Genomic DNA, 27,161 nt, shown 5'->3' on the forward strand with positions numbered 1-27,161 from the left:
TGAATACTTGTATGTAATGTTCCGTCTCTGATCCTAATTAAAAAATAAAACATTGTGCTTTTAATAAAAGCTTACTAGATCCAGTTGTCCGTCTGTCAGATTATCTCCCGGTCTATTTATCCGTCCGTTCATCCGTATGTCCGTATATATTTTGGCATAATTCTTAAAAGTATTTGGACTAATTGGTTGAATTTACCATATGATATATGTATGATTTAAATTCATCTTTATCCCAAACACACAGCATCACACACCCAGCAAAGATAATATATACGTATATTAAAATATGAAAATATATATTTTGTGAAAGATATTTGTTGATTTAAAGGGGATCTGTTGGTAGGAGAGGGGACCCAAACAAATGCTCTTGGTTATGATAAGATCAATACATCTATTAGCTAGTAATGTTAAATGAGGCTTAAAAACATTGTTTTCGCAAGTGAAAATGTAAACATTTGGTTTTACCATCTAATAGTACATATTATACATGACCCTTATACATGTATAGTACTTAGTTTAAATTCTGATTTACGTACGTTTTAAACATAATTTTGTATTTACATTACGATGTAGCTTGTGTTTTATTTCATGAACCTGCACATTCATTTTAATTAAGAATAGGGTTATTTCCTTACCGGTATATCTCTTATAGAAATGAATCAAATATGTAACAGTGTGTTTAAATGATCAACAATTAAAAGTACTTTATAGATGTAGAAAGTTACAAACAATGACGGAGTATCATATGGATATAAATAAAGGTTTATTTGAGAAAAAGATGAACATACTCTTAATGCTCAAAAATGAACATTAAAAAACCCCAAGCAAATTCATATAGAAGGTGAACTTTTTGATATTTAAGTTTTTAACAAAACCAATATCATTATATATCTACTGGTTATTAGAGAAATGTTTAAGATAAACAACTAAATCATTCATTTACAAACTGACTAAGGGTACTCATTGAAACAAGTCACCAATTACATCAGTCCTATGTTAAGGCTGTGAGAGGGGGAAGTTTTACCTCTCCTCTAGTTGTTATACAGTTTATTCGAGGACCAAGTTGCCATAGATTTGCTAAGCGTTCTCACTGACCGTACCCCTAGCTTGAACATTATTGCATTTATACTCTATCATTGTTTGTTTTGAGAAGTGTTTTGTTAATTAATCAATTGTTTTTATGACTACCTTTGACGCCCTGATGACATATTGTCAATGTTGTTCTGTGTTGTGATCCATAGAGTATTGTGTACATCAATGTATCCCCTGGAAGGTTTACAAAGAAGAAAAGCTGTATTATGCAATATAATTCCTCCAACATAGCCCTTATGGCTATAGGATATTCCGTAAAGACTGTTTTGCGACATTACATTTGCTCGAGACATGTTTTACAATATGTAATGCACAAATATTTTAATCAGCGACATGAGAAACATATAAATATTGCGTTAAAATCTTATTCGTCTACAGAAATATTTTCCTCAAGAAATGTGCATGGATGATTCATTTTCCCGTATCCATTTTATGTCGTTTTGGCATTTTACTGAAGAAAGCAGACACTTCGTCGTAGTTGGCAGAAATCATGATCCTAAAAGTATTACAAATGCCATATGATACACCGGGTTTAACTGATTCAATAAATTAATGTATACTAATCTGCATGCATGTCCGGCCTGTAATGAAATTAATCAGTATTAATGGTTATTTATGCAGGGCAAACACTATTTTATGTGAATATTTTCTAATCGCCTACGTATTCATACCATTTGTAGAGAAAACATTTACCTGCGTTCAAAGCTCACTCTCACACCATTCATAAACAAATCCACAAATTAAGTGCTTCAAACAAGTTGTAAAGAAGGAAGAATTGGTCTCTTAGAATGTAGTATTATTGTTCCTAAAAATTATCTTTGCATGTAATAAACACTTGAGAAACGTTGGATTATAGGTCGTTCACTCTCACTTCATCCCATTTGAGCACTCGAACTAAATCTATTTCGATTTAAAACATGTTACATCATATAACATTCTTTCATTGTTTGAGATTTTCTTAATGCGTATGTACCCTCTCTTATGTACTATAGTATTGATAAGAAATAGTGGGTATCACCCCCTAATCAGCTTCAGACAGTTTATATGGACGAAAGGGAAAGCCGAACCCTAGAAGGTTAAGGTCACTTGTCAATGTTTTTATAGTTCCACCATGATGGCCATTTGTGATACATTTAAATAACAACTACGGATCATAGTTAATGGACATTCTCCGCTCGGAAGAAAACCAATCAACCCAATGGTATTCCCTGGTCGGTCGTAAGTAGGTGATATTTAATGGCAAAACGTCTGTTTGTAGACAAAGCATGGCCGGTATTTACGAATCCGTCCGTCTTAAAACATTGGCTATTGTTACAGGAATTGATTGTCATAGCCACAGGGAATTGGACTGAGTGGCAATGTCTGTTGTATATGATGTGTTTCTTACTGAAAATCATCTCAATACATTGTTTATCCCCGATGGGATATATTATGTGTTTAAAATTATTTCAGGAACTACTGTTTTTGAAATGTTTGTAGCGCGGGAAATGACATTGCTTTGTCAGTGTGTGGTATTAGGCTCATCATCAGCGCAGGTAAATAAGCAGGTATTTTTGGCTACTTTTGAGTAGCCGATCATTTGACAGAGATATAGTATCTGAAAGGATTTCAAACAAAATATATGTTTCTAATCATTATTATTCCGGTTATTAGTAGAATTAAGTCTTTCACATAATTCATTCTCGCGTTTAATGTTACATGGGTCAAATGTCAAGATCATTGAGCGATCGCCTTTAAATAGGGAGGTTAAAGGCCGGAACAAAGTCTGCCATAAAAGAGCATATTTGGCCAAAGACCCTTTTTTGCCTAGGGTACAATAATGCAACAGATTGCAACACTATTTTAAATCTTTATGTTGAACATTTACAGAACGATTTAATATGATACATGTTTCAAGTAACTTTGGTTTACTAATACTAACAAGTATCAACACCTGCATTCGGGGAATAAATTTTCCCTCAGGTAACTGTTTCAAAATGTATTAGATGTTCTCTTAAAATCATTTAAAATGCATCGTCCCATTAGGAGATTACGCCTAAGTCTTTGCAGTCTGTCTTGAATCAATCTCATCGAACCGCCAGTCTGTTAAACTAGCGAAAATGAAAAAAACACATGTATATTAACAAAGTCCTGATATTAGTGGCTTACAATTGGTTTCAGATAATATGTGTGCGCATATCATCTATATCATAAATAAAGAACGCTATGATCAGAGACAATAAAGCATATCTCTATATACGGACACAGATAAACGTTTAAGAAACGTGTGGATCAAAGCTGCACTGTTCTCCAACTTAAAGGCATATCTTATTCCTATACTGGGCGACCAAAGAACATACCACTCATTAAGCCGATTATAAAAACGACAAATAGTAGACATATAATTATCATAACTGTTGTGTTTTCATTATATTCATAATACAGCGCAATAAACCATCAAGTATAGCCTAACGTCCATTCAAGGAATTTCGGCATTTTTAAGCATTCCATGTTCTCCTTAATGAATGTTACTGTTGATTTTAGTTCATGTGTATGATGATTATGATAATATGATATTTATAAAACAATAAAATAAATCGAAACTGCCTTGAGGTTGAAATATCCTTAGACTACAACCTACATTTTCAGCCATTTTAATGATGTGTTAACTTACATATAACCTTTAGGTCACAAAACATTTTTATTTGTAATGTTAGCTATGCTCATTATTAATTTCAATTAAAGAACTCCATGTTTTAATGACAATACCATTAACAAGCAGGATATCATTTAATAGTATCCCTTTACTCCCGTGAAGACATTTCATTACTCAATTGATTACTTCCAAACAAAGCTTTTGGTCATCCGGTTAGCGCACTCGCTTCTTACCAAAGCGACCCGGATTCGATTCCCGGCCTGGACGCATGTGAATATTAGTGGTCACCAAGCCGGACAAGTGGTTTATCTCTGGTAACTCCGATTTCCCCACAACACAAGACCACACTCTCGCGCAACATCGTGCCAACGAGAGTAATTAATGTACGTTGCAATAGCTTGTTGCACAATCGTTGTAAAATTAAATAGGTTTAAACTAAAACATTTCAAAATTGAATCAAGCTCTTAAATGGTGTATCAGAAGTTATACTTCGCAGATTTCGATATCAGTACAAACTATTGAAGTATATCTATTTCTTTCCTTTAGGAATATGATTTGTAGAAGTGTACTTAAAATGACGCGTAAATGACAGATGTGTTACCGGTTTTAATTGTGTCAATTATAATGATTTTATTTATTACAATTTTAAAAATCAATTATGAACTAACGTTCGATCACTCTAAACCATAACTATTTACTCGTGCTTGGTATATTGTGCCTGGTTTAACTAGTTTAGTTTTTAGAAAATAGAAGATAGAAAACTAAAATTACCTGGTATACTTTATTTTCATTTCCAATTAAAAGTCATAAACAACAGATGTTACTCATTTTTTGAAACCAACTGTTCTTGTTTAATGTTGTTCATAATTTCAAGTTCGAAGAATAATATAACTTGCAGGTATAGGATCCAGATTGCCATCAGCCTACCATAAGTTTCATCAAACAATTATATTTGAGATTTATCTAAATTATACAGTTTCAAAATGTAATTACAATACCAATTGTCAATTACTAATATGCATTACTTAGGAAAAGTACACATTACCTCTCTGCGTAGGGAATACTATGCCAAATACAATTTTATCAGTAAGATAGTTTTGGAATCAGTATGAAGAATAAGCTTTACATTGAACTAAGCATAGACATAATACAATACCAATGGTAATTAATTTAATCTCTATGACGATTCCTTCATTTGAAACAAAAACATGGTTCGTGTCAAATATGCTTATGAGAAGTTTGAGTTGACCTGAAGTCGAGTTCTCACTTATGAATTCTTGCGCGCTTAAAACAACAATAAAACAGAGCATTATTTACCGTCTTTTCTTAGGGAAAATGAATTATGGCACAGTAGTTAAATACTTCAAAAGAACCAAAGACAATAGGAGGTCATCTAATAGTTATCAGAAAACAGTGTTATTACCGGAACGAACTTTTTATCATTGCCAGGTGAAATTCATTTGCCCAGAAACAATACACTATGTGACGTCCATCATACTTCTGTACAACACGAATAGCATACACTCTTTCAAGTAAATGCGTATCATATATAACGGGTCGCGAAGCATATAATGCTTATTTTGAAATAAAAATCATTTTGTATATAGGTTACTACAAGTTTTGTTATGTTTGTTGTTGTTTTGTTCTAATTGTTGAACTGTTTAACACGCATGGCATTTTATTACAGTAAGCATAAGGATTTGCAGTCATAATAAACTACAAATCGAAAAACCACTAAGGCAGAATTACAAATACAAAAAGCAAACCAGAGGTCAAACTCACAATGTTATTACTCTTCCTACCCATATTTTGGATAAATTATCTCCGTCAGAACCTTTTCCTTTCAGGCATTCTTTAATTTATATTACAAAGGATGCTTTCGCTAATTTTTGTAATTAGTTTACATTTTTCTAAACGGTTTATGTTATTGGAAAGGCTGTGATGATTTACAGAGTTCGAAGGCAGGATGCGATCAGCATGTTGAACTATCGTGCAGGGAAGGAAAACATTCGAGAAAAGGCGTGATTCCATTCCAGTTTATTATATATCCTTCGCCTTTCCAATGAACGTTCAGCTTCACTGTGACGGGGCTAGTTTGAGTTGATGGACTTTACTACTATGGTGCCAACATCATATCTGATATCTGCGATTAACTGGACAGTTTTCATTGAGAAATAATTATGTGTCTGAGTAAAATGTATAAGTTTCTAAATTATTGAACAGCTTCCAAGGAATAAAAGAAGAAAAACTCTGTTTCGGAACTGTTTAGTCTAACAACGGGTTTTAGTTCATTAAAATCACATTGTCTTCTTAAGGTCAATAAGTAAGAGTTCATTAACTAGTATAAAAGTTAAGAAGTGAATTTATTAAGATGAATCAATCGGAAATAAATAACGGCTGTTTGCCATTGTTGTGTAATACTACTGGAAACGGAACTTATCCGGCTATGAACAAGATTACAACCATTGAAATTGTGTCGCTCTCCACTCTGTTCTTTATAATAGGCGCCATCGGTATCATTGGTAACGTTGCCGTTATTTATGCCGTGTTCAGTGACGTTAAGATGCGAATGTCAATGACCAACATTCTGATAGTGAACCTTGCCTTCTCAGATCTGTTCATACTGGTCTTTGGTGTACCGGAAATTGTGCAATTCATGATCAACAAGGGCTGGCTTTTAGGCAACATTATATGTCGTCTGGAACGTGCAAGCCTCGTGGCGTCGCTTTACGTATCCGTCATGACGTTAGTAGCGTTGTGTGTAGAAAGGTAAGTTAATTGTTAATTTAGTTTTAATTATTCGTAATTAATTACATATAACTGTTGAACCAGTATACAAATCAAAATAAGCACATACATTACATAGAAAAATATAATTATCTGTTATGATCGATATATTCCTAATTTAAATAATAATATAAAAAGCTGGGCAACAACATTAGTTACGATCCTACCCCTTACAGGCAGGTGCAACATCATTCGACAATTATTTCATAGTAGCGTGCTTCACTAATGTCAGTTGTAAATTTGATTTTAAGTAATGAGAAAAAGGGAATTGATAATTAACAGACATATACAGAAAGAAAACGATTATAAACAGCAAGTCTTCCATTAGTATAGACTGATAAGACGCCTATTCGTTTACAGTTTTGTTGCCGGAATGGTAGACGTGTATTAATTATTGATTTATTTTGGATGCAAATAGTTGCTATCTTGATACAGTATGCGTCATAATGATATCTATTAATTCCTGATGAAACCTTTTATTGTTGCAGCAGACATCAGTAATTGTATTTTGCAGAAATAATTATCCAACAAAGATCTTGACAATCGGCATACCGAATATTTTTGATTCCCTTTGGCGTTGTGTACGTAATGGATTCTTGATTACTAAAGTAAATGTATTCATATACTAATATTGCACAAACAGCTTGAATTCCTTTACCAGCATCGTGACAAACCACGTATTCTTCGGGAATTTTGCTGCCTACAGTGAGGTTCATTTACACAACCATTTATTAATATTGCGACAAGCGCATGCACTCTGTTTCGTTGCGCTGAGGTATTTTAGATATATATGTCATATTAATTAAACTTCAATACAAATGTTAACCCAATATGATACCTTAGATCAAATAAAACTTCAGAATCAAACCAAGTAGATCTCTTGGACAGTAGAAGGTAAAGACAGAATTCTCACATATCTGCTTACGCACAACCAAATGTCACATTCATTTTCAAAAGGTAATTGATCGTATGACTAAACTTATAATAACGTATGAGTAAAAGATAATTGGAATTTTCTTACTTCTTTTATAAATGTTGATCGAAACACGTTCTTTGGTGATGTGTGTGTGTAGCCAGTAAAACTAACCTTTAAGATATAGTGTTTTTTTTGCTTTTCTTGCTGGTATAGACATAAATACAAATGACTTTTCTTTCAGATAAAAAGTAACACTTGAAAATTACAAATAAAGAAATGAAATAAGCATTTCTGAAATGCTATATTCAATCATAAATACCAACACACCCTACATTCTGGTAACATTTCTTACTGAAACCTTACAGAAATAATACGTCTTGACACAGAAATGTCCAGAAAGTATTGCGAAGTCATCCGCAATATTCTGAGAAAGTAACACTTTTGGTGAGTTTATAATGATAAGTTGAAAGATCAAAAACCCAAGAGACACTCAATGTGCACAGTTAATGGCACAGTTTCCGAGTCTCACGCTCATTGGCCATTTATTAAAGATTTGCCAACACAATATAAACAGAGCATTCACATACACGTCAATACAACCATATTGCCAATAAAGCAGTCTCTAGGCTTCACGATTGGTCGAGCACTTGGTGGCATTAGGACGTTCACACCACTCATTTGGTTCCGTGAGCAATTATTGCAGCCTTTAAAAACATGTATCACCTAAACGCATACAATACATACTGTTCCTATTATACAGAATCTTGATCCGGCTAGGTACAGATGAAAACATATTTTACACTTGTTGAATAGCTTGCCGGTATATAGTCGAAACTATTTGCCTGACTGGGGGGGGGGGATTTTTTGAAAATTGGTCGACAAGCCATTTAATCAGCGTTTTATCAGCGATGTTGACAATAGGCATTAAATCAGCATTTATGACATATCATTAAAACATGTTTTCCCCAAGTAATGACAAAAACATCCGATTATATAAATTATACAATTTTAGATATCTAGTTTATTTCTGCCTCATCTGTGTACACTATTAATAATAATATACATAAATATTTGCGCATATAACACTAAGTGTACAGCCATTCTCTTCAAGAAATATTAGATACTATATAAAAAGTTATTTTTTTCTCACTTGAAATAAACTGTATAAATTGTTAAATCAAACGTTTTTTTAACTAAATTGAAAAGAAATTTCATATATTTTTAACAGGTTTTCTCATATAACCTGTTATTTAAGGTAGCAAAGATGACAGAAGATGCAATAGAACAAAATAACCGATTTGACAATGCGACATTGTTGTCCGTCTGCCGAATTATTGACCTGTCGATAAGCAAAATTATTTATGTATAAGAAGTCACGTACTAGTAAAATGTATCACCAAGAATTGAGGAGGAAAATGCGCACGTAGTGCATGTCATATAAACATTAAAACTTTGCTAAAACATTATTTGAAAGGTTTGAAATAATACAAGTTAGAGCACTTAATTGAATCGCAGCGGGATTTGCCAAGTATATGGGCCATTTCTGTATTGGGAGACATAATACGGCTGATGCTTTCTCCTGTGATTGCTCATAAAATTGCTATCGCCGCTTACATCCAATATGGAGGGATTCATTTACAGAAATAATACATGCTTGTTAACAGATTTCCGTCGGCGTTGTTAATCTGATAATAAAGGTGGAAATGAAAACGGAATTTTCTTTTAAATGATGAATAATGGTATTTATATGACCGGTAACACAAACACTGCCCTTTCATGTATAGCTATTGTCTGACCATGTACCTTCACACGGATGTACTAAGATACTGGGTCACAAAGTTTAAACGAGGTGATATTTACCGCCTTTTTATTGTTTTATTTCACCAATATAAGACGGATGACAATAATCAATAGCTTAACATTTTGCGTAACACTGTATGGTTTCTTTGTTTAAATCCAAGCATTGAATTATGCTTTCTTTTTTATAAATTCAGTTTTATAGTGTCATGTTTCAGCAGACAAAATGTTATTATTTCTAGTGAAATTGTAAGCAGTTTCAGTCTTAACCTCAATCCGTCTTTTCACAATAACAGGGAGCGACGATTACAAGGTAGTTGTATTAAGCCATTCTCTGATGCATTTATAATGTTGATAAACATTAACGCTCAATATTCTTAACAAGCTTCCCATAGCAAAAACTGTACATGACTAAAACTCAAAATGACAATTTGAGATAATGTTTTATGCATATCTTCTAACAGCATTACTTTAATACAATAAACTAATTCTCACTTTAAAATACCAATACATACAAATTTATATATATATATTTATGAAACAATCAGACGATATTTCATTTCCCTTTGCATTATACACAATATGCAACTTGTTCATTCGGTACCAGCATTTGTTAACGCTTTATTCCTTTCCGCATATTTTAAAGAATAATGTTTCTAGCTAAGACAATACTTTTTTATATTGAACATAGAAACATGATACGGAATTCACATTCAGTTACAATCATTTACATTCGGTCTTATACCATGTTTCACCCTTCGAGGTTTTCTGTTTGACTTATTAAAATTATTCTTTAAAATATGCGGAAAGGAATAAAGCGTTAACAAATGCTGGTACCGAATGAACAAGTAACGCACTACTCATTTAAAAGTGATAAAATTGAGAGAAAAAATGATTGACCCGTTAACATCTCGTAATTATGTATATGCGGATGCATTATAGAGAACGATTTATCTACTCTTCTGCGTTGTACAAAATTGGCACCATTGGTGTTGTCGGCGTTCGTGACGAGTAAGAACAATTTGTGACACCACACATAGCCAAGTATTCATACTAGCTTGAACTCTGGACAAACAAAGGTTATTACTTTCTCCACTCTTTTTCATAAAAGAATGACATATATCACAGTTGTGTGGTAATTTGCTTCAGTCCTTAAGCATTGATGATAACAGCGATCAATCAGTTTGAACAAAATGATGCATGTTGTAACTTCATTACACTTTTGGAATGGCAATGTAGTAGTAATGTCATTGCAAGAAATATTGATGAACAACTGCTTGACATTTCTTGTTGCCTAATAATTCTTCAAACTGCTGCATTTACCAAAATATGTGTAACCCTGTAAATTAACGTTCAGCAATGTTCTAGATCCTATCAGGTAGGCCAGCTACTTGTTTGTCGAAAGTGAATACTAAAGAATAAGACAACACTAATTACTTTTAAGGGAATAAATAATAAATACATAAGAACAAACATCTTGTTCGTCGTTTTGCACACGAATGTTAACAATGAATATTGCATATCATTATGAACACCCTCATGCAAGATGTATTTCATACATTTTTATTATTAGTAAGTACTATTTCTGTTTCAGATTAAATTGTTTAAAAATATATGGTACTCAGCTGTACCGGTAGGAGTGTAAATCTCGGATACCTTTTGAATGGATTTCGAGCTTCTTTCCTGGTCTGCTGTGATAATCCGATTTATTTTGCAAATCATTAAACATCTGCTCTTTTTTATTTGAAACATAAAAAAGCCGAACTTGAATAGCAAATTTATATTTCCTATAGTAGCGAAATAGGTGTCGATTCAAGAGAAAGCAGTAGTGCTCGGACGTATTCATTTTTCTGTTTAATATTTGCATATTTCAAACAATTAATTTTTAGATTGAATATTTTCCATTTCCCCTTCGAATGAGATTGTTAGTCCCCTTTACAACCATGCCTTACCGTTACCTGAAAAAAACTAACATAACGTAACCTACTCGATGAATAAGAAATGCTCTGAAGGATAATATTGACAAATATTACGTTAAGCATAGGCACTGTTAAGAAACAACATATTAAACATGGTTTAAATGAAAACAGAGGAACTTTTTTATTTAATAAGCTTACATTTTGTTTTCGCACTGTTTCTGTATCATTAAGTCAAAATGTTTTTTATTGTAATGTTATCTATCATGAGAATAGAATAAACTGAATTCCTTGTCGCCTACTGGAAGTTAATTTCATAATTTTTACACGTGTCTAGGCGTAATTAACAATACATCCTTTGTAAAATTTCGTGGGTATTGACTATCCTGCTACAGTAAATCATATTGACGGATAACTTGCAAATTGATATATAATAAACAAGGATTTGATTATCACTCACTATTTACCTTTACCTACTTGAAGAAAACTCTTTAATTTTCGTTGGCGCACTTAAACCTGTCAGACTACCTGAATGAATTTTAACTGTTTAGAAGGTCTTTGGTGGTTGTTTATTACTTCCTGTCATTATATATTAACGCCTTCAACACTGGCTACGTTTGGTTAACTGCTTAATGTATAATAAAGATGGTTTATAACTGTTAAATGGTCTCAGAATTAGATTTTCAAATATAATGTCAGATAATTCAATTTACTTAGCTATTATGCAAGTGTTGCTACCTTCTACGTGAATAGTGGTGAGTGACAAGAGCCTAGGGTAGAAATGTGATGCGTCTGCTGTATAACAAGGATAATGTATTACCACACATGGTATCTTGTTTCCATTTTTCCATTAACATATTCATCAAACCAATTATACATAATTAGTTTAAAACAAATTAAAAACCAGATGTTTTTTACAGTAAAAATGTATGAAAATTGACATCAAAGCTAATTTCAAATTCCAAAATAAATCAAATAATATCAAAATAGGCGTAACATATAACTGTTGATCTATTGGGAACGGGATATTGTTAATTGTATTGTGGAAATCCTAATTTTGGACCATGATAATCTCACCGCTTCCTAACAAAAACGTTAATTCATATACACATAGTTTACCTTAATGTGAACGAAGCATTTAGTCGGAAGACAAGGGTGATCTGTCGTTTCTTATTACACTTTCAAAATAAAGGGCGGCAAAATAATCAGGAAATGACACAGATCCATAACAAACTGGTCAATATAATGATATTTGTGACTTAGGGATACTCTCCTAATTTAATTAATTAGATTCTACTCATATTTGATGGGCGGGAGATAAATACTGCATGCTAATGATTCTTGTGGTAGATAAGATGTAGCAAGCATAAATTAATATTTCATACGGAACTAATTTTAACTGTTAATAACACTCTTTGTGTTTATGGTCAAGGGATGAATTTTACCTAGAATAACGAAATTTCATTTAATTAGTTACATTGTTAAATTTATGAAATGAATCGAATGACTCCACCAGGTCCAGTCTAGGTCTTTTTTATATAACGCATTTGCAGTACACGCAAGTTAATTTATACTTAACCCAAATGCATCTAAACGTTTATATAATTATAACATATCGATGGAAACAAACTTCTCTCGTGTTAATGGTGGATTTCATTTAAACTTCAGGTTCCAAGATATTGAAAGAAAAAAGCTGTACTACGGAAGACTGAAGGTCACGGTCATGGATCATATTAATTGGTAGCAAAATATCGACAGACATTCACAGAAATATAACAAAAATTCTATTTGTATTAATGCAGCATAGAAACACATGCAATTATTAGTAGTTATTTCAGAGTTATCGTGAACAAATGAACTAAACATTTTGCCTTAATATTATATTTTCTTATATTATATTAAATAGGACAGAAGGACTCGCCTGCTGATTTAATATATAAGAGTCTTGGTTTCAGAGAACCGATTATTGCCCATTTTTGTTACTGATTAAGGTAATACAGAGTTATTTGAAATTGACATTTGAAACCCAACCTAGTTAACAGTTTTATACGAACTGGTTATTTTGCATATGTAGTTGAAACATTAGATCATTTTTAGATATATATTGCTTTTGAAAGGTATTAAAACAATTTATGGTTTAAAAAAGGAGACTTTCTAATTGAAGTTTCAAATACATGCATGTCTGAATGTCAAATATGAGGCTGTTGAGTTTAGCTATGAATTTGTCTTATACCTCATTGGAGAATAATAAGGGAAGGGAAATTTAAGCAGCTTAGCTAAAAATTGGCTACATTGTATTTTAAGAGTTGACTATAACCCAGATTACTTATGGTGACCTTGACGTTTAGTACAATATCTAATAAGATATTTAAAAATAACAAATTAATACTCTCCGACCTTGTCTTAACAAACAAAATTTATAAATGTCGATTTAAAGTTTAACTACTTTCATGCTTTTTTTTCATGATGAATAGATAAAAATGAATCAAAAAGCCAAAATGCAGATAAAACGCCGTCGTCAACATGCTGACCCCTGAGTGAAAATGGCTACCCAAACACGTATACATGCATTGAACATCTTTTCAAAATAAATATTTGGGTTGTTAATTCAGCACAAACATCAGCATGTCGCAATCTCTCTATAAATAAATAATAGTGGTGTACATTGAACAATACAAGTTCAGCATTAATGTCGCCTTTTCTCTATAAATACTTATTTCTGGGTTGCTGCCTTGTCACGGTCATCGAATCTGCATGAGGCCTCATTTATTTTGGACGACAAACAATACATCTATTTCAATAATACTTTTTTCAAAATACTTATTTGAGTTCCAAACTAAAGTATTTATTTCTGTACTCTTTTTTGCATGATAATTGATGTCCTTTTATCAACATAATCGTTTTTCTTTCTATCGCAAAGCAATCATACCTTGAACTTTGGTATTCTGCCCGATATTAATGTAATTTCGTAGGAGGATTTCAAATTATCTTTTTATATCAGACATCGAAAATATTTGATCACGTTGTTTGTTTTTTTCATTTGAAATTGTGATCGAGTAAGTCTGCAGAAAAAGAAGCTGTGCTATTAGCAATCGTCATTTGGCGACAGGTATAATTTAATTTTTATATTAGTTGTCGATTACACGACCTAGAATATTCATCATCTATGTGTCGTCGTAATCTTCGTTCTATACAGCTGTTAATATTTGAGAATTTCAAATGGAAAATGGCGCTGGTCGGAAAATTCAAACAGGGCAAATGTGTAGCAAGTCTAAATGCCCTACTTGCCGACTCGAATCGCACACCAAGTTACAGCGTGCGATCGTATTAAAGCATTATTATAATCACTGGGGTCTATATACTAGCTTTACTTGTGTTTTGAACAACATCAGTACACTCACTAAAAACCAATTTGATAAATAAAGCTTTTAAAACGTGATTCACTTATTTTACCTTTGACCTACATGGGGGGGGGGCTTCTAAATATGCCAGCTTGCCAGACTTATTTACGATGCCAATTTATTACTTTTGAATAAAAAGTATCAAATTAGCTTTTTGCGCAAACTACAAAGAGTTACTTTTTTGTTGTTTATATTGTCTTGATAATGGGATACAAACATGCCATCACCAATTTTCTGAAAGCTTATGCGCATTTAAAAATTGAACACTTATCGGATTTATTTAAACATGATATAATGACTGTTTTCGAGTACTTATTAACGCGATTGACTTTGAAATATCAGAAGTTATAACACGTGATTAAATCGCCCTAAAAGTTGACCAGAATATTACCCAATTCTGTATTGGAATACTTAATAAGGCAGGTGCTTCCTCTTGCGAATATTCATAAATTAATTTCGGCGATAACAATTTATAGGTAGAGATTCATTTACACAAATCATACATCCCGTAAATAGAATTCCGGTCATGTTGTTAACCTTATAAAAGAGTAGATAGAACTCGATATTTAACCAATATTAAAAGTATTCTAAAAGTGAATGATTTCTTTGTTAAATTCCTAATATTTAATAATTGTTTCTATTCTTGTCAATTCAGATTCATATATTTAACCAATATTAAAAGTATTCTAAAAGTGAATGATTTCTTTGTTAAATTCCTAATATTTAATAATTGTTTCTATTCTTGTCAATTCAGATTCATTTATTGCATAATTGCTTTGTCCGATACGTGATATTTGTTTGTTGTATTTCGAAGGTGAGGAAAGTTGGGAAAATGCATGGACAAATCTATATTCTCAACTCACAGAACAATGTCACCGTCTTTTCCTGTGTGATAGTATTCAATAGCAGATCATACTTTGATATCAATGTAACGGAATGTGTAGGTCATTTATAGAATTAAAAGTAGTATTTTGGTAGTTCGTCTTTATCCAATTAAAACAAATAAACAAGGGAATAAGACTACAAAGCTATACGTACAAATGATATCTAAAGCATGTGTTTGGCATATGGTTTCATGTGTTCCATAGCCATTCAAAGCGAGTAGAACAAACAAAGTTACTGTAGACCAACCAGTCATTCACAATGAGTCACGATATATTCGAACTTAATATTTAAAAATCTCTTACATATATTTAAGATAGATTTAAAAATATGTTTATTTTTTGATATTAATTACAAAAAAGCGGTTTCTCCTTGTAGAACTCATATCTATACATGGTAGTTTTACTTCTCTTTTGACCATAATCGGGTAAATTTAATTGCCTGTTAAAAAAAGGTGTAAACAGTTTTTCATCTCGAAAACATTTTAAGTAACATTTTGCTATCGATTTCGGTCTTTAAACGACTTATTAGTTTTAAAAAAAACACATCTTATGTTAATTTTCTTAGTATTGAGCGCGAAATGCCTCTTTAATTGCGAGGGCGTATCCGCGAACTTATCCTGATTAAATGAAAATTATACAAGTAATCCCATTGAGTTTGAACACTTACAACTTTATACATGTTTTATGTCTTCCCTTCTTCTCATAACACGTGAATGCATGTGTCCATTAGTGTTGTGTTATTACCATTCAACACGCCTGGAGGCTTTCGTATCATAAACAACATTTTAATATATATTTTTGTTTTTCCATACTAGAACGATGACGTGTTTGCCAAAATGTCTAGGCAGTATTTATAAAAAGGATAAGGTAGTTCTTAATGATAATATTAAAATGCGTGTGCCCGTGCTTTACTGATTGGAAAGTAAATTTTCTCCCGTTTACGTTACTAAATAAACAACGATGGACAGCTCATGCTATTATAAATCATGCATATAAAATATAGCAATACTTGCTTTTGTGATATAACCATCGACCACCTGCTAAATGTTTACGTGTCCGACCGTATTTACAGGTTATTCATATAACAGTTAGTACATTTCTGTTTCAAACCTGTTACCGTAAATCATTTAGGCAGATGCCATGCAGCAATTACATTTACTCAAGGATGTGATAATCTCAGACAATTTCTGTTTCAAAACTTAAGAAACATGAAATCTTTCGTTGAATTGCGCCCTATAACCAATCAGAAAATTTACAAGACTTGTGACTGTTTAGACCTTCCTTTTTGCTGGTTTATTTCCTGTCTTTACAAATTTACGTCTTCAATTGCTCATACACAATCAAGATGATTTAGTGTTGTTAACTAATCGCGAAATTAAATTACTGAATAAAATTCCGAATTTGAGATTTCGTTACAATAATGCACGTGTCTCTGCAATTTATATGTATTACAGCAAGTGCTAAGGTTAAGAAACGAAGCGGCTGTTGTATAATGCCAATATCATGTTCCGAGTTATCGTCTGTTATTTGTGTGACTTTATGCCATTTTGTACCTTGTAATTCGTATAATTGCAGTAACATTTATTCGAACTTTTTTATAGCACCAATGATAATTTAAAAAAGTTGAATACAGTTTCAAGTTAGAACAACACCTTTGATGTTAATTGCTACAGTAAATTCAATTTAAAAACAAAGAAACGAGGAGTTCAGTACTTCTTAAATTAAACAATGATAACTACTAAGGCTAGCCTACCAGTGAATCAAGTATAACCCTCTTTAGAGGCACAATGTAAGTTCACATACGACACTGAACGAGAGCCACATATACCAAAAATAGACCACACATCGAAAGGAGAGTTATCGCCTTGAAACAGTCAGTGAACCACCAAGAACTGATATAAACTAGTTTATATGCACATAAGCTCTCACTTGTCCAAACACTTATCAATTTGTTTTGTGTCGTATTGTGTCGTAATCGTGCAACTCACAATGCATTTGCCAGGAACACCAGCATTAGACTGAAATCCAGTCATTCACTTATACGCTCATTTGCAAACATACGCTTCCTTGAACGAGAAAGAATACCCATCGGACTTGGAATGGGTTCAAATGTCTTGCATACGAAATACTTTAAATTAGGGGAGAAAAACAATCAGGCAATACGACATGTCAAGAGAGGCATTAAGAGATTATTGTTTTTCTTCGCCGTCGCAGCGATCCTTTCATTATTGATGTTTCATAGATATTTTTGTTATAGTTATATAGCAAAATGTAAACCATGAATATAAAGATTATGCAGATAGTGTAACTATGTTTCCCCATCTTACTTAATGCGAGAAAGTGACAATATGACTAGGCTATGACTATGATGAATTAAGTCTTCATATGGCGTTGTTTTTGTGTAAATTTTAATAGAGTAATAAACCTTGACGATTCCTATTTGCATACGGGGAAAATTGGAAATAAATCCAGATGTACTCGTAATCTATTTATCAACAAAATAAAGCAGTATTTATTCTGGTAAATGTACTTGGAATAGACAGACACGAAAGGAAAAAAAAAGAAACAGAGAAGGGCGAACGAAATAAAATGAAAGAAACTTAATCATATTTTGCAAAGAGACATTGCATCTTAATTGCTATTGATCATTTTATGTATTTTGAATTAAAGCTTCGTGCTTCAGTTCATTGGCTTTGCTTATTGATCTTGACGATGAAAAAACACCGAACGTCATCATTGAAAACATACATGTTTATATCAATTGAAGGTACATATTTGATTTGTATTGATTCGTCATTTTTTTGTTTTTATGAAATATGTCTTGCTGTTTTAAAAGCAAAACCCTTATATCACTCCTTAACTTAAGCTAGATAACGTTTGAAGTTATTATGGCAAATATTTATAAACAGTAAATGGAATCATTGATTTCAAAGCATTGTTTAAATCGTGTTTCGTTTGCCCTGCTGTTAGAAATACGTGATACAAGTGTGAGTTACATTCCGTTATAATGCGACTTGTCCTTTATTTTCTTAGTAAACTTATGTCAGAACAAATGACGGAGAACAAATACTGAAACATTGAAGATAGTGTAACGTTTTAGGCACGTTGGTGATATTATAATTTTAATGTGGATTTGTATTTTATTTCAATACCCTGCGCATTCATTACAGAACCTCGTTTCCTTGAATAATGAGGTTATCTTAACAGTGTGTTCTTATTATACAAATGTATGAAATATGCAACAGTATGCTTAAATAATTATAATGAGAGGTTGTTTATGTATTTAAGTCAAAAACATTCAAATACAAAGTCGTAGAGTGGACAAGGTAAACTATAAAAAGGAATATAAAATTATAGATATTTTTATCTAAGCGCTTAAAATGCACATTGAATTAAAAGCATTTATATCGATAGTGTCCGAAGTCCTGAGCCCATAAACATAACAATAACGCTTCTTACATTAACTGTTAATTGGACGACTAAAATTTGATAACTATTTTATTTATTTACAGCCTGACTTAGACGATTAATCTATGTTGATAGATGTTACCAATCACATTAATCTTATGTTAAGGCTGTGTCTGGAGAAAGAAGATTCATAAGGTATTTTCGTCTTCAATCAAAACCCTGACAGTTTTACAGAGTCGAAATGCCGTTTTATGTAATACAATTCGTCCTACATAGCCATTTTGGGACATAAACACTTGCTCGAGACATAGTTTGACCAACCGTAATGCGCAAATATTTTAATGAGCGACATGAGAAGCATATTAATAATGCGTTAAAACTTTATTCGGCTACAGAAATATTGTCATTCCTCTAGAAATGTGCATGGCTGTTTTATGTTCCCTTTTCCATTTTATGTCGTTTTGGAATTTTACTGAAGAAAGCAGACATTTTGTCGCAATTTGCAGACATCTGCATCCTTAAAAAAATACAAGAGACACATAATACACCGGGTTTAACTGATTCAGTTTTATGCGAGTAAATCTGCATTGTATCAACACCATATAATCTGAATGCAGGTCTTGTCTGGAATATTTAGTTTTAATGGTTATGTATGCAAACACTATTGCATGAAAAGAAGGACGAATTGGACTCTCAGAACGTTATATTGAAATGTATAATTGCATACATAACACTTGCGATACGATTGGTTATTGGTCGTTCACTCTCACTCCGTCCCATTCATTTGCGCACTCGAACCGAAACTAGTTCGTTGAACAAAAGATGTTACCATCGGCGTACCTTATATTGCGCATTATTCTTACTACCAATGAACCCCCGTTATGCCTACTATAGTTCATTTAAAAAATATTGGCTATGACCCCCTTATCAGCTTCCAACAGTTTTGATGGACCAAGGGGAAAGCGGAACCCTAGCAGAAACTGTATTATAAGTTCGCTTGCTGCGTCCCAAGTTCTGAGCTAAGGGCCACTTTCCATTTTTGTCATAACATGATGCTCTTTTGTGATACGTTTATATTACAACTACGGATCGTAATTAATGGAAATACTCTGCTCCGTAAAAATGAAATACCAACCCTATATAAATGTATTCCCTGTTCAGTCGTAAGTGTGCGATTTTCAATGGCAAAACGTCTGTTTGTAGACAAAGCCAGGCCGGAATTTACGAATCCGTCCGTCTATAAACATTGGCTAATGTGACAGGAAATATAAATATATGGAGAGAGAGAAAGAGAGAGAGAGAGAGAGAGAGAGAGAGAGAGAGAGAGAGAGAGAGGGAGGGGGGAGGGAGGGGGAGGGGGAAGGTTGAGAGAGAGAGAGAGAGAGAGAGAGAGAGAGAGATCCGATCATTTTAATTCCGTTACTGGTAGAATGAATTCTGTCACATAAATCATTATCATGATGGTGGCACATTGGCCAAAGGCCAAGACCCTTCAGTGATCACTTTTAAAAGGAGAGGTTAAAAGCAAGAACAATGTCTGATTTGAAAGGCCATCTTTAGTCGAAGACACTTTTTTTCTTAGGTTTACAGTATGGAGAAGTAAGTAACGATTTTATAGTCTAAAGATATCATTTAATAGTATACCTAAGCTCGTCCAATTTAAAAAGGGATTGTCCGATCAATCCCAATTCACAGACAGCTTTTCTGCATATTTCATGCCAATTTTGAGTGTTTTTTCATTGAAAAATAGAACAAACACAACAACAAAATGAGTTTTTAGTCTTTATTCATTAGCATTTTCCATCAAAAACAGTAAGATAATAGAAAATGTTAGGACGTCCTAACAAAATTTGAAACATTCAAAGTAACACCTATTGAAAATCAAAGATATGAAATACCAAAAATGTTGGGACGTCCTAACAAATTTGAAACATTCAAAGTAAAATGATTGAATATCAAAAATATGAAATACCAAAATGTTAGGACGTCCTAACAAATTAGAAACATTCAAAGTAAAAATGATTGAAAATCAAAAATATGAAATACCAAAGTGTTAGGACGTCCTAACAAATTTGAAACATTCAAAGTAAAAATGATTGAAAATCAAAACTATGAAATACCAAAATGTTAGGACGTCCTAACAAATTTGAAACATTCAAAGTGGAAACCATTGAAAATCACAAATATGAAATCCCAAAATGTTAGGACTTCCTAACAAATTTGAAAATTCTTAGTTAAAGGTATTGAAAATTAAAAATATCCCAAAATGTTAGGACGTCCTAACAAATTTGAAAATTCTTATTTAAAGGTATTGAAAAATCAAAAATATCCAAAAATGTTAGGACGTCCTAACAAATTTGAAACATTCAAAGTTGAAAATATTGAAAATCAATGATATGAAATCAGAAAATGTTAGGACGTCCTAACAAATTTGAAAATTCTCAGTTAAAGGTATTGAAAAATAAAAAATATCCCAAAATGTTAGGACGTCCTAACAAATTTGAAAATTCTTATTTAAAGGTATTGAAAAATCAAAAATATCCAAAAATGTTAGGACGTCCTAACAAATTTGAAACATTCAAAGTTAAAGATATGGAAAATCAAAGATCTGAAATCACAAAATGTTAGGACGTCCTAACAAATTTGAAACATTCATAGTTAAAAGTATTGAAAACTAAAAATATGAAATCCCAAAATGTTAGGAAGTCCTAACAAATTTGAACCATTCCAAGTTAAAGATGTTGAAAATCAAAAATATGAAATCCCAAAATGTTAGGATGTCCTAACAAATTTGAACCATTCCAAGTTAAAGATGTTGAAAATCAAAAATATGAAATCACAAAATGTTAGGACGTCCTAACAAATTTAAAACATAAAGTTAAAGTATTGAATATCAAAAGTATGAAATGTTAGGTTGTCCTAACAAATTTCAAAACGATTGCATATCTTGACTATGAATTCTCAAAATGTTAGGATATGTCCTAACAAATTTGAAACCATTAAATTTCAAAACTCTTAAAAATAATCAGTATTCAAATGTAGTAAATGTTTTGCCATCTGAATAAATTTGAAATAGAAAAAAAATAACTTAAATTTAAAAATGAATAGACAAAATTTTAGGTCAAAGAAAATAATTTGAAGCATTTAATTTAAAGCTATTAACTTTAATCAAAATGTGAATTGCCAAAATGTTAAGTCACCCTAACGAATTTGAAATGGCAAATTCCATAACAATTACAAACCAAAATAAATGAAATCACAAAATGCTATGTCGTTCTAACAAAACTTATGACTGAATATCAAAACTATGAATTTTTGTCTTCCCCAACAAATTTGAAATGGTCAAAAATCACAATGTTAAATCACAAAATGGTCGTCCGAGCCAAATTCAAAACGAATGAAGATATATATCCACAAACTGTAAGGTCTTAATATCAAACTTTTTAATATCAGTATTTAAATGTACCAAATATTTTGTTGTCAAAACAAATTTGAAATGAACAAGTTTTAAACTAAAATAACAATGTCATTGCATTACAAATAACATTCAAAACTATTCTTAATCAGTAATTAAATATACTAAATGTTTTGTTGTCCAAACAAATTTAAAATAGACAACTTAAACTTAAATCAAAAGATGAATTCACAAAATTCTTGGTCGTCCAACGACAATAAGAGAATAGAATAAATACTATTGATTTCTTCCTTCCAAAATAGTAATATTTCTTTGCCTTTGATAATTACTACAAATGAATTGATCACTTGTTGTAAAAGTTTCCTTTTGGCATTTCACCCTTGTGGAGTTGTTAGTTGTTTCTTTACATTCGGTTTCACTCACATACTGTGGTTTCACTTACTTTGTCATTATTGCCTGATGTAAAATTTCTAAAAAAAAAATGAAATATATATATATATGAGTTTGAGTTTGATTGCAACTGTTTGAAATAAAAAACAAATATTGTATATAATGTAACATTTAGAATTGACTAAGAAACCTAGTATATGACTCCAAGTTACCCAGTTCCAAACTAATCTAAGATTTCATCAAGGCAAACATTCTGATCAAGTTTCATGAAGATTGGTCCAGATATATGCAAAAAAACATAGCCTCTAGAGTGTCCACAAGGTTTTTTTAAGATTTCACTCAGTGATCTCATTTTTGACCCCACATGACCTACTAGTTTCAAACTATTCCAAGATTTCATCGAGGCATTCTTATTAAGTTTCATGGAAATTAGAGCAGATGTATTGCCTCTAGAGTGTTCCCAAGATTTCTGTAAGATATGAGCTAGTGACCTAGTTTTTGACCCATATGACCCAATTTTAAAACACAGTCGAAATTTAACCTATGAGAACATTCTGGCCATTTTTGAACTTAATCAGACCAAACACCACCATAAAATAGCTTTCGGACAAGAATTTTGAAAGATTTGACCTAGTGACCTAATTTCTTATCACACGTGACCCAGTTTTAAAACAGCTCCAAGAGTTCATCAAGGAAAACATTCTGATCAAGTTTCATGAATAAAAGACCATACATATTGCCTCTAATGTGTGTCAAAGATTTTTCTAAAACTTGACTTAGTGACCTAATTTTTGACCGCATATGCCCCACTTTTACAAGCGGTCCATATTTCATCAAGGGGTACATCATGACCAAGTTTGAACATAATCCGACCAATCATTTCCATTCCGGACCAAACATTTCTAAGATTTGACCTTGTGACCTAATGTTCGATCAAATGTGACCCAGTTTTAAATAAGTCCAAGATTTCATCAAGGAAAACATTCTAATTAAGTTTTATGAATATTTGACCATGTATAATGCCTCTAATATGTTCCTAAGATTTTTCTAAGATTTGACCTCCTGACCTAGTTTTTGACCCCATGTGATCCACTTTTTTAAGTGGTCCATATTTCATCAAGGTTTACATCATGACCAATTTTTAACATAACTTGACCAATCATTACCATGATATGATTCCGGACAAGATTTTTCTAAGATTTGACCTAGTGACCTAATTTTTGACCATATGTGGCCCAGTTTTATTTCCGACCAAAGTGTCATCCAGGAAAACATTCTGATTAAGTTTCATGAATATTTGACCTTGTATAATATAATGCCTCTAGTATGTTCCAAAGATTTTTCTAAGATTTGACCTACTGACCTAGTTTTTGATCCCATGCGACCCACTTTTAAAAGTGGTCGAGATATGATCAAGGGGAACATTCTGACCAAGTTTGATCATTTTCTGATCAATGCCTACCAAGATATGGTACCGGATGGACGGACGGACGGAAGGACGACGCCAAAACAATATCCCCCTCCCGAAATCTTCGATTCGGCGGGGGATAAAAATATATAGAGAGAAGTAAAAATTATTGAAATAATCATATGGCAATAGCACAAAACAATGTTTCTTGTGCAAACACAGTCTTTATGTGTATGAAGTTTGAAGTCAATACCTCAAAAACATATATATATATATTTCATATTTGTATATATGGAGTTTTGGAGAGAAATAGACATGTCTCAGAACAGCCAGACAGGACAAAGTGATACCTACAAACATATCCCCAAAAACCAAGTCAGTGGTTGGGGTATAAAAATTAAAACTCAAAAGACTTTACCAAAAAATATTAATTAGGCAAATATTGTATCTATCTGTTTGTTGCTGTAACAAATATATAAAACTCATTAATGAATAAATGCAGAGTGGGAGAATGGGGAAAACGTCTGGATGCCCAATCATGTATGTTCAAATGAATGTCCTAGTAATTGCAATCAATACTGCCAATATATTGTTTGTTTTGATGCAAAGAGGGTGTTCGATTCAGGTGTTGCTTGCTCATCTTTGTTGACACTAGTTGTGCTGAAGATTCTTTGTTGACACGAGTTGTGCTGAAGATTCTTTGTTGACACCAGTTGTGCTGAAGATTCTTTGTTGACAAGAGTTGTGCTGAAGATTCTTTGTTGACACGAGTTGTGCTGAAGATTCTTTGTTGACACGAGTTGTGCTGAAGATTCTTTGTTGACACGAGTTGTGCTGAAGATTCTTTGTTGACAAGAGTTGTGCTGAAGATTCTTTGTTGACACCAGTTGTGCTGAAGATTCTTTGTTGACACCAGTTGTGCTGAAGATTCTTTGTTGACACCAGTTGTGCTGAAGATTCTTTGTTGACAAGAGTTGTGCTGAAGATTCCTCTGGATAGGAAGAACATCATTTTGCTATCTTACTTCCACATTGCTGTCACTCATAGTGACCACACCTGTAGAAGTCTAAGTGCCTCCACTTTTGTCTTCACTATATCCTGTGGGTACCCATTAAGGTAAGTCCGCATAGTTCCACATATATACGATGTACATGTCTTTCATTGACTGAAAGTGGGCTGGCTTGAGGCTCTTGTAGAAATAATTTGTGTAGACAGAGATGATCCTTTCTGGCATGATCTTTTGTCAGGTCGATAACCAACAGCTACATGTATCTGCAAAAAAAAGAGGTAAAAATGAACACATCAATACTACTTTAGTTTAAAATTTCATGGCTTAACAGGCCTTAACCCATTCCATCAGGTAGCCAGCAGGACTACCAAATTTAAAACGCTTGTGGTCCAACCAGTTATTTGGTAGCCCTATTTATGGGTTAAACATACAGCATTTTTTGCAACATTATTTAATAAAAAAGTGACTACCAAGAGTTTTAAATTTTCCGAAAATTAAATTTATAAATGTGTTGTTGACTTTCGTAGGTGTTTGGATTTCAGTTTATGGGATTTAAATTAGGCGAAATAAATAACAATTGATAATTACGGATAAATTAATGTTATGATTAATGAAATGTGTATTGGAACCTGGTAGCTAGCCTGCATGATAAACGCAAAGCCTAATCGTAAGAAAAAAAAGAGTTTCATTTTGAACATGGATAAAGAACACTCGAACTTCCGTATATCCTAAATATTTTCATCATATAGGCAGAAAAATGTGTCTCCTGTGATCAATCACATGTTTGGACCATAAACAAGTGTTTACCAAGACATTGGACAGACCGAACGCCGCCATTTTGTTTTCCTGTTGACAAATGTCTCGGTAATACATATCAGGAATGAAAGTTTATTCTCCGGGAACAGAGACAGGGAAACAACGAAAATAACGATGATATATTTAATTTATGATTTTTTACTTTAATGCCTAAAAAAGATCTAAGGGTCGGCGAGGAAAAAATAGGGTCCGTCGGGTTACCGGAAATGGAGGTATTTTTATTTGGCCTTAAGGCATAATGTTGCATTTAACGTGTGTTGGTAATTAGCCTCATTAGCCTGAAAGGCAAGATGGACCCAACAAGCCATAAACCCTGGTGAACCCTCCTAAATCTAAGAAATTAACTGACAGAAAATAGAGGTAAATCCATCTGAAAATAGATTTGGGATTTAAAGTTAAACATAGAATATAATTTTATTATTGGAATGAATATTTTGATGTGGAAATGCATAATTAATTTATTTTTAATACCTGTGACACAGTGTTGCACACTTGTCAACATAAATGTTGAAGTTCCAGCATCAGCGTTGACAGAGTAGGCAGCCATCAACACTTTCCATGGATTTGAATCTTTCATTCCAGTCATTCTGTACTGTTTTACGGCGAGACGACCATCCACAATTATGCTTTCACAAGGAAAATACTCAGATATGAAAGCTTCTCATATCGCATAATGAGTCAATTTAAACTGTTACTGTCATTCACAATTAAAACGCCCATCGACCCTTGGGCTAGTTGTTCTCTGGATCAGCATTCCATTCTCACATCACTTCACACACAGTGTTCAGGCATGATTTGGTCCTGGAAAATGTTAACATCACCTGAAACTTAGTCAGGATTGGCTGCCAAACATTTTGATTTGTTTATCGTTGATCATTTTGATTTTCAAACCGAATCATTAATAGTGTCCGAGTATTCATCTTCAGGCCACGCATTAGCCGATGAATAATTGTCTGTCATTAAATGGAATTGTTTTCATCTGTCTTTACCTTATGAAAGGCGATAATTTCACTATTAATTCGATACTTATGCGATTTTTGTACGATATCAGGAAGTAAACACCGCCATTAAACCCGCTAACGTTATATTCTCGCTGAGAACGATATTGCTTGACGTCATCATAGCGGGAAGTTTAAATGCCGGAGTGGCTCTATCGGGGATCGGGGCCAATAGTATAAACGCCCACTCAAGTTTACGGACTGAACAAGTTTATTACCGCTAGGATGAAGTATAATGTTCTTTCATAGGCGGAAATAAAGATAACTAATTGGTTTACAATCAGTAAAA

The 27,161-nt window shown here is 32.7% G+C and overlaps 1 protein-coding gene and 1 long non-coding RNA gene across 2 annotated transcripts in view; one reads left to right on the forward strand and one right to left on the reverse strand.

Annotated features, from left to right (window-relative positions):
• Nucleotides 1-5,807: 5,807 nt before the first annotated feature.
• Nucleotides 5,808-27,161, forward strand: part of LOC128227752 (neuropeptide receptor 15-like) — a 168,774-nt gene continuing 147,420 nt past the window's right edge. The window contains exon 1 of the mRNA XM_052938562.1: nt 5,808-6,496. Within this exon, the coding sequence (XP_052794522.1) occupies nt 6,099-6,496 (398 nt within the window). The 5' untranslated portion in view covers nt 5,808-6,098. The remainder of the gene's footprint in view (nt 6,497-27,161) is intronic.
• LOC128227754 (uncharacterized) lies at nt 20,606-27,011 on the reverse strand. Its single transcript, XR_008259850.1, has 2 exons — nt 26,346-27,011; nt 20,606-25,321 (listed from the first exon to the last, which is right to left on the reverse strand). It is a non-coding gene; the product is annotated as an uncharacterized LOC128227754 (long non-coding RNA).

This window comes from Mya arenaria, chromosome 3 (genome assembly GCF_026914265.1).
Source record: "Mya arenaria isolate MELC-2E11 chromosome 3, ASM2691426v1".
NCBI classification, from domain to species: Eukaryota; Metazoa; Mollusca; class Bivalvia; order Myida; family Myidae; genus Mya; species Mya arenaria.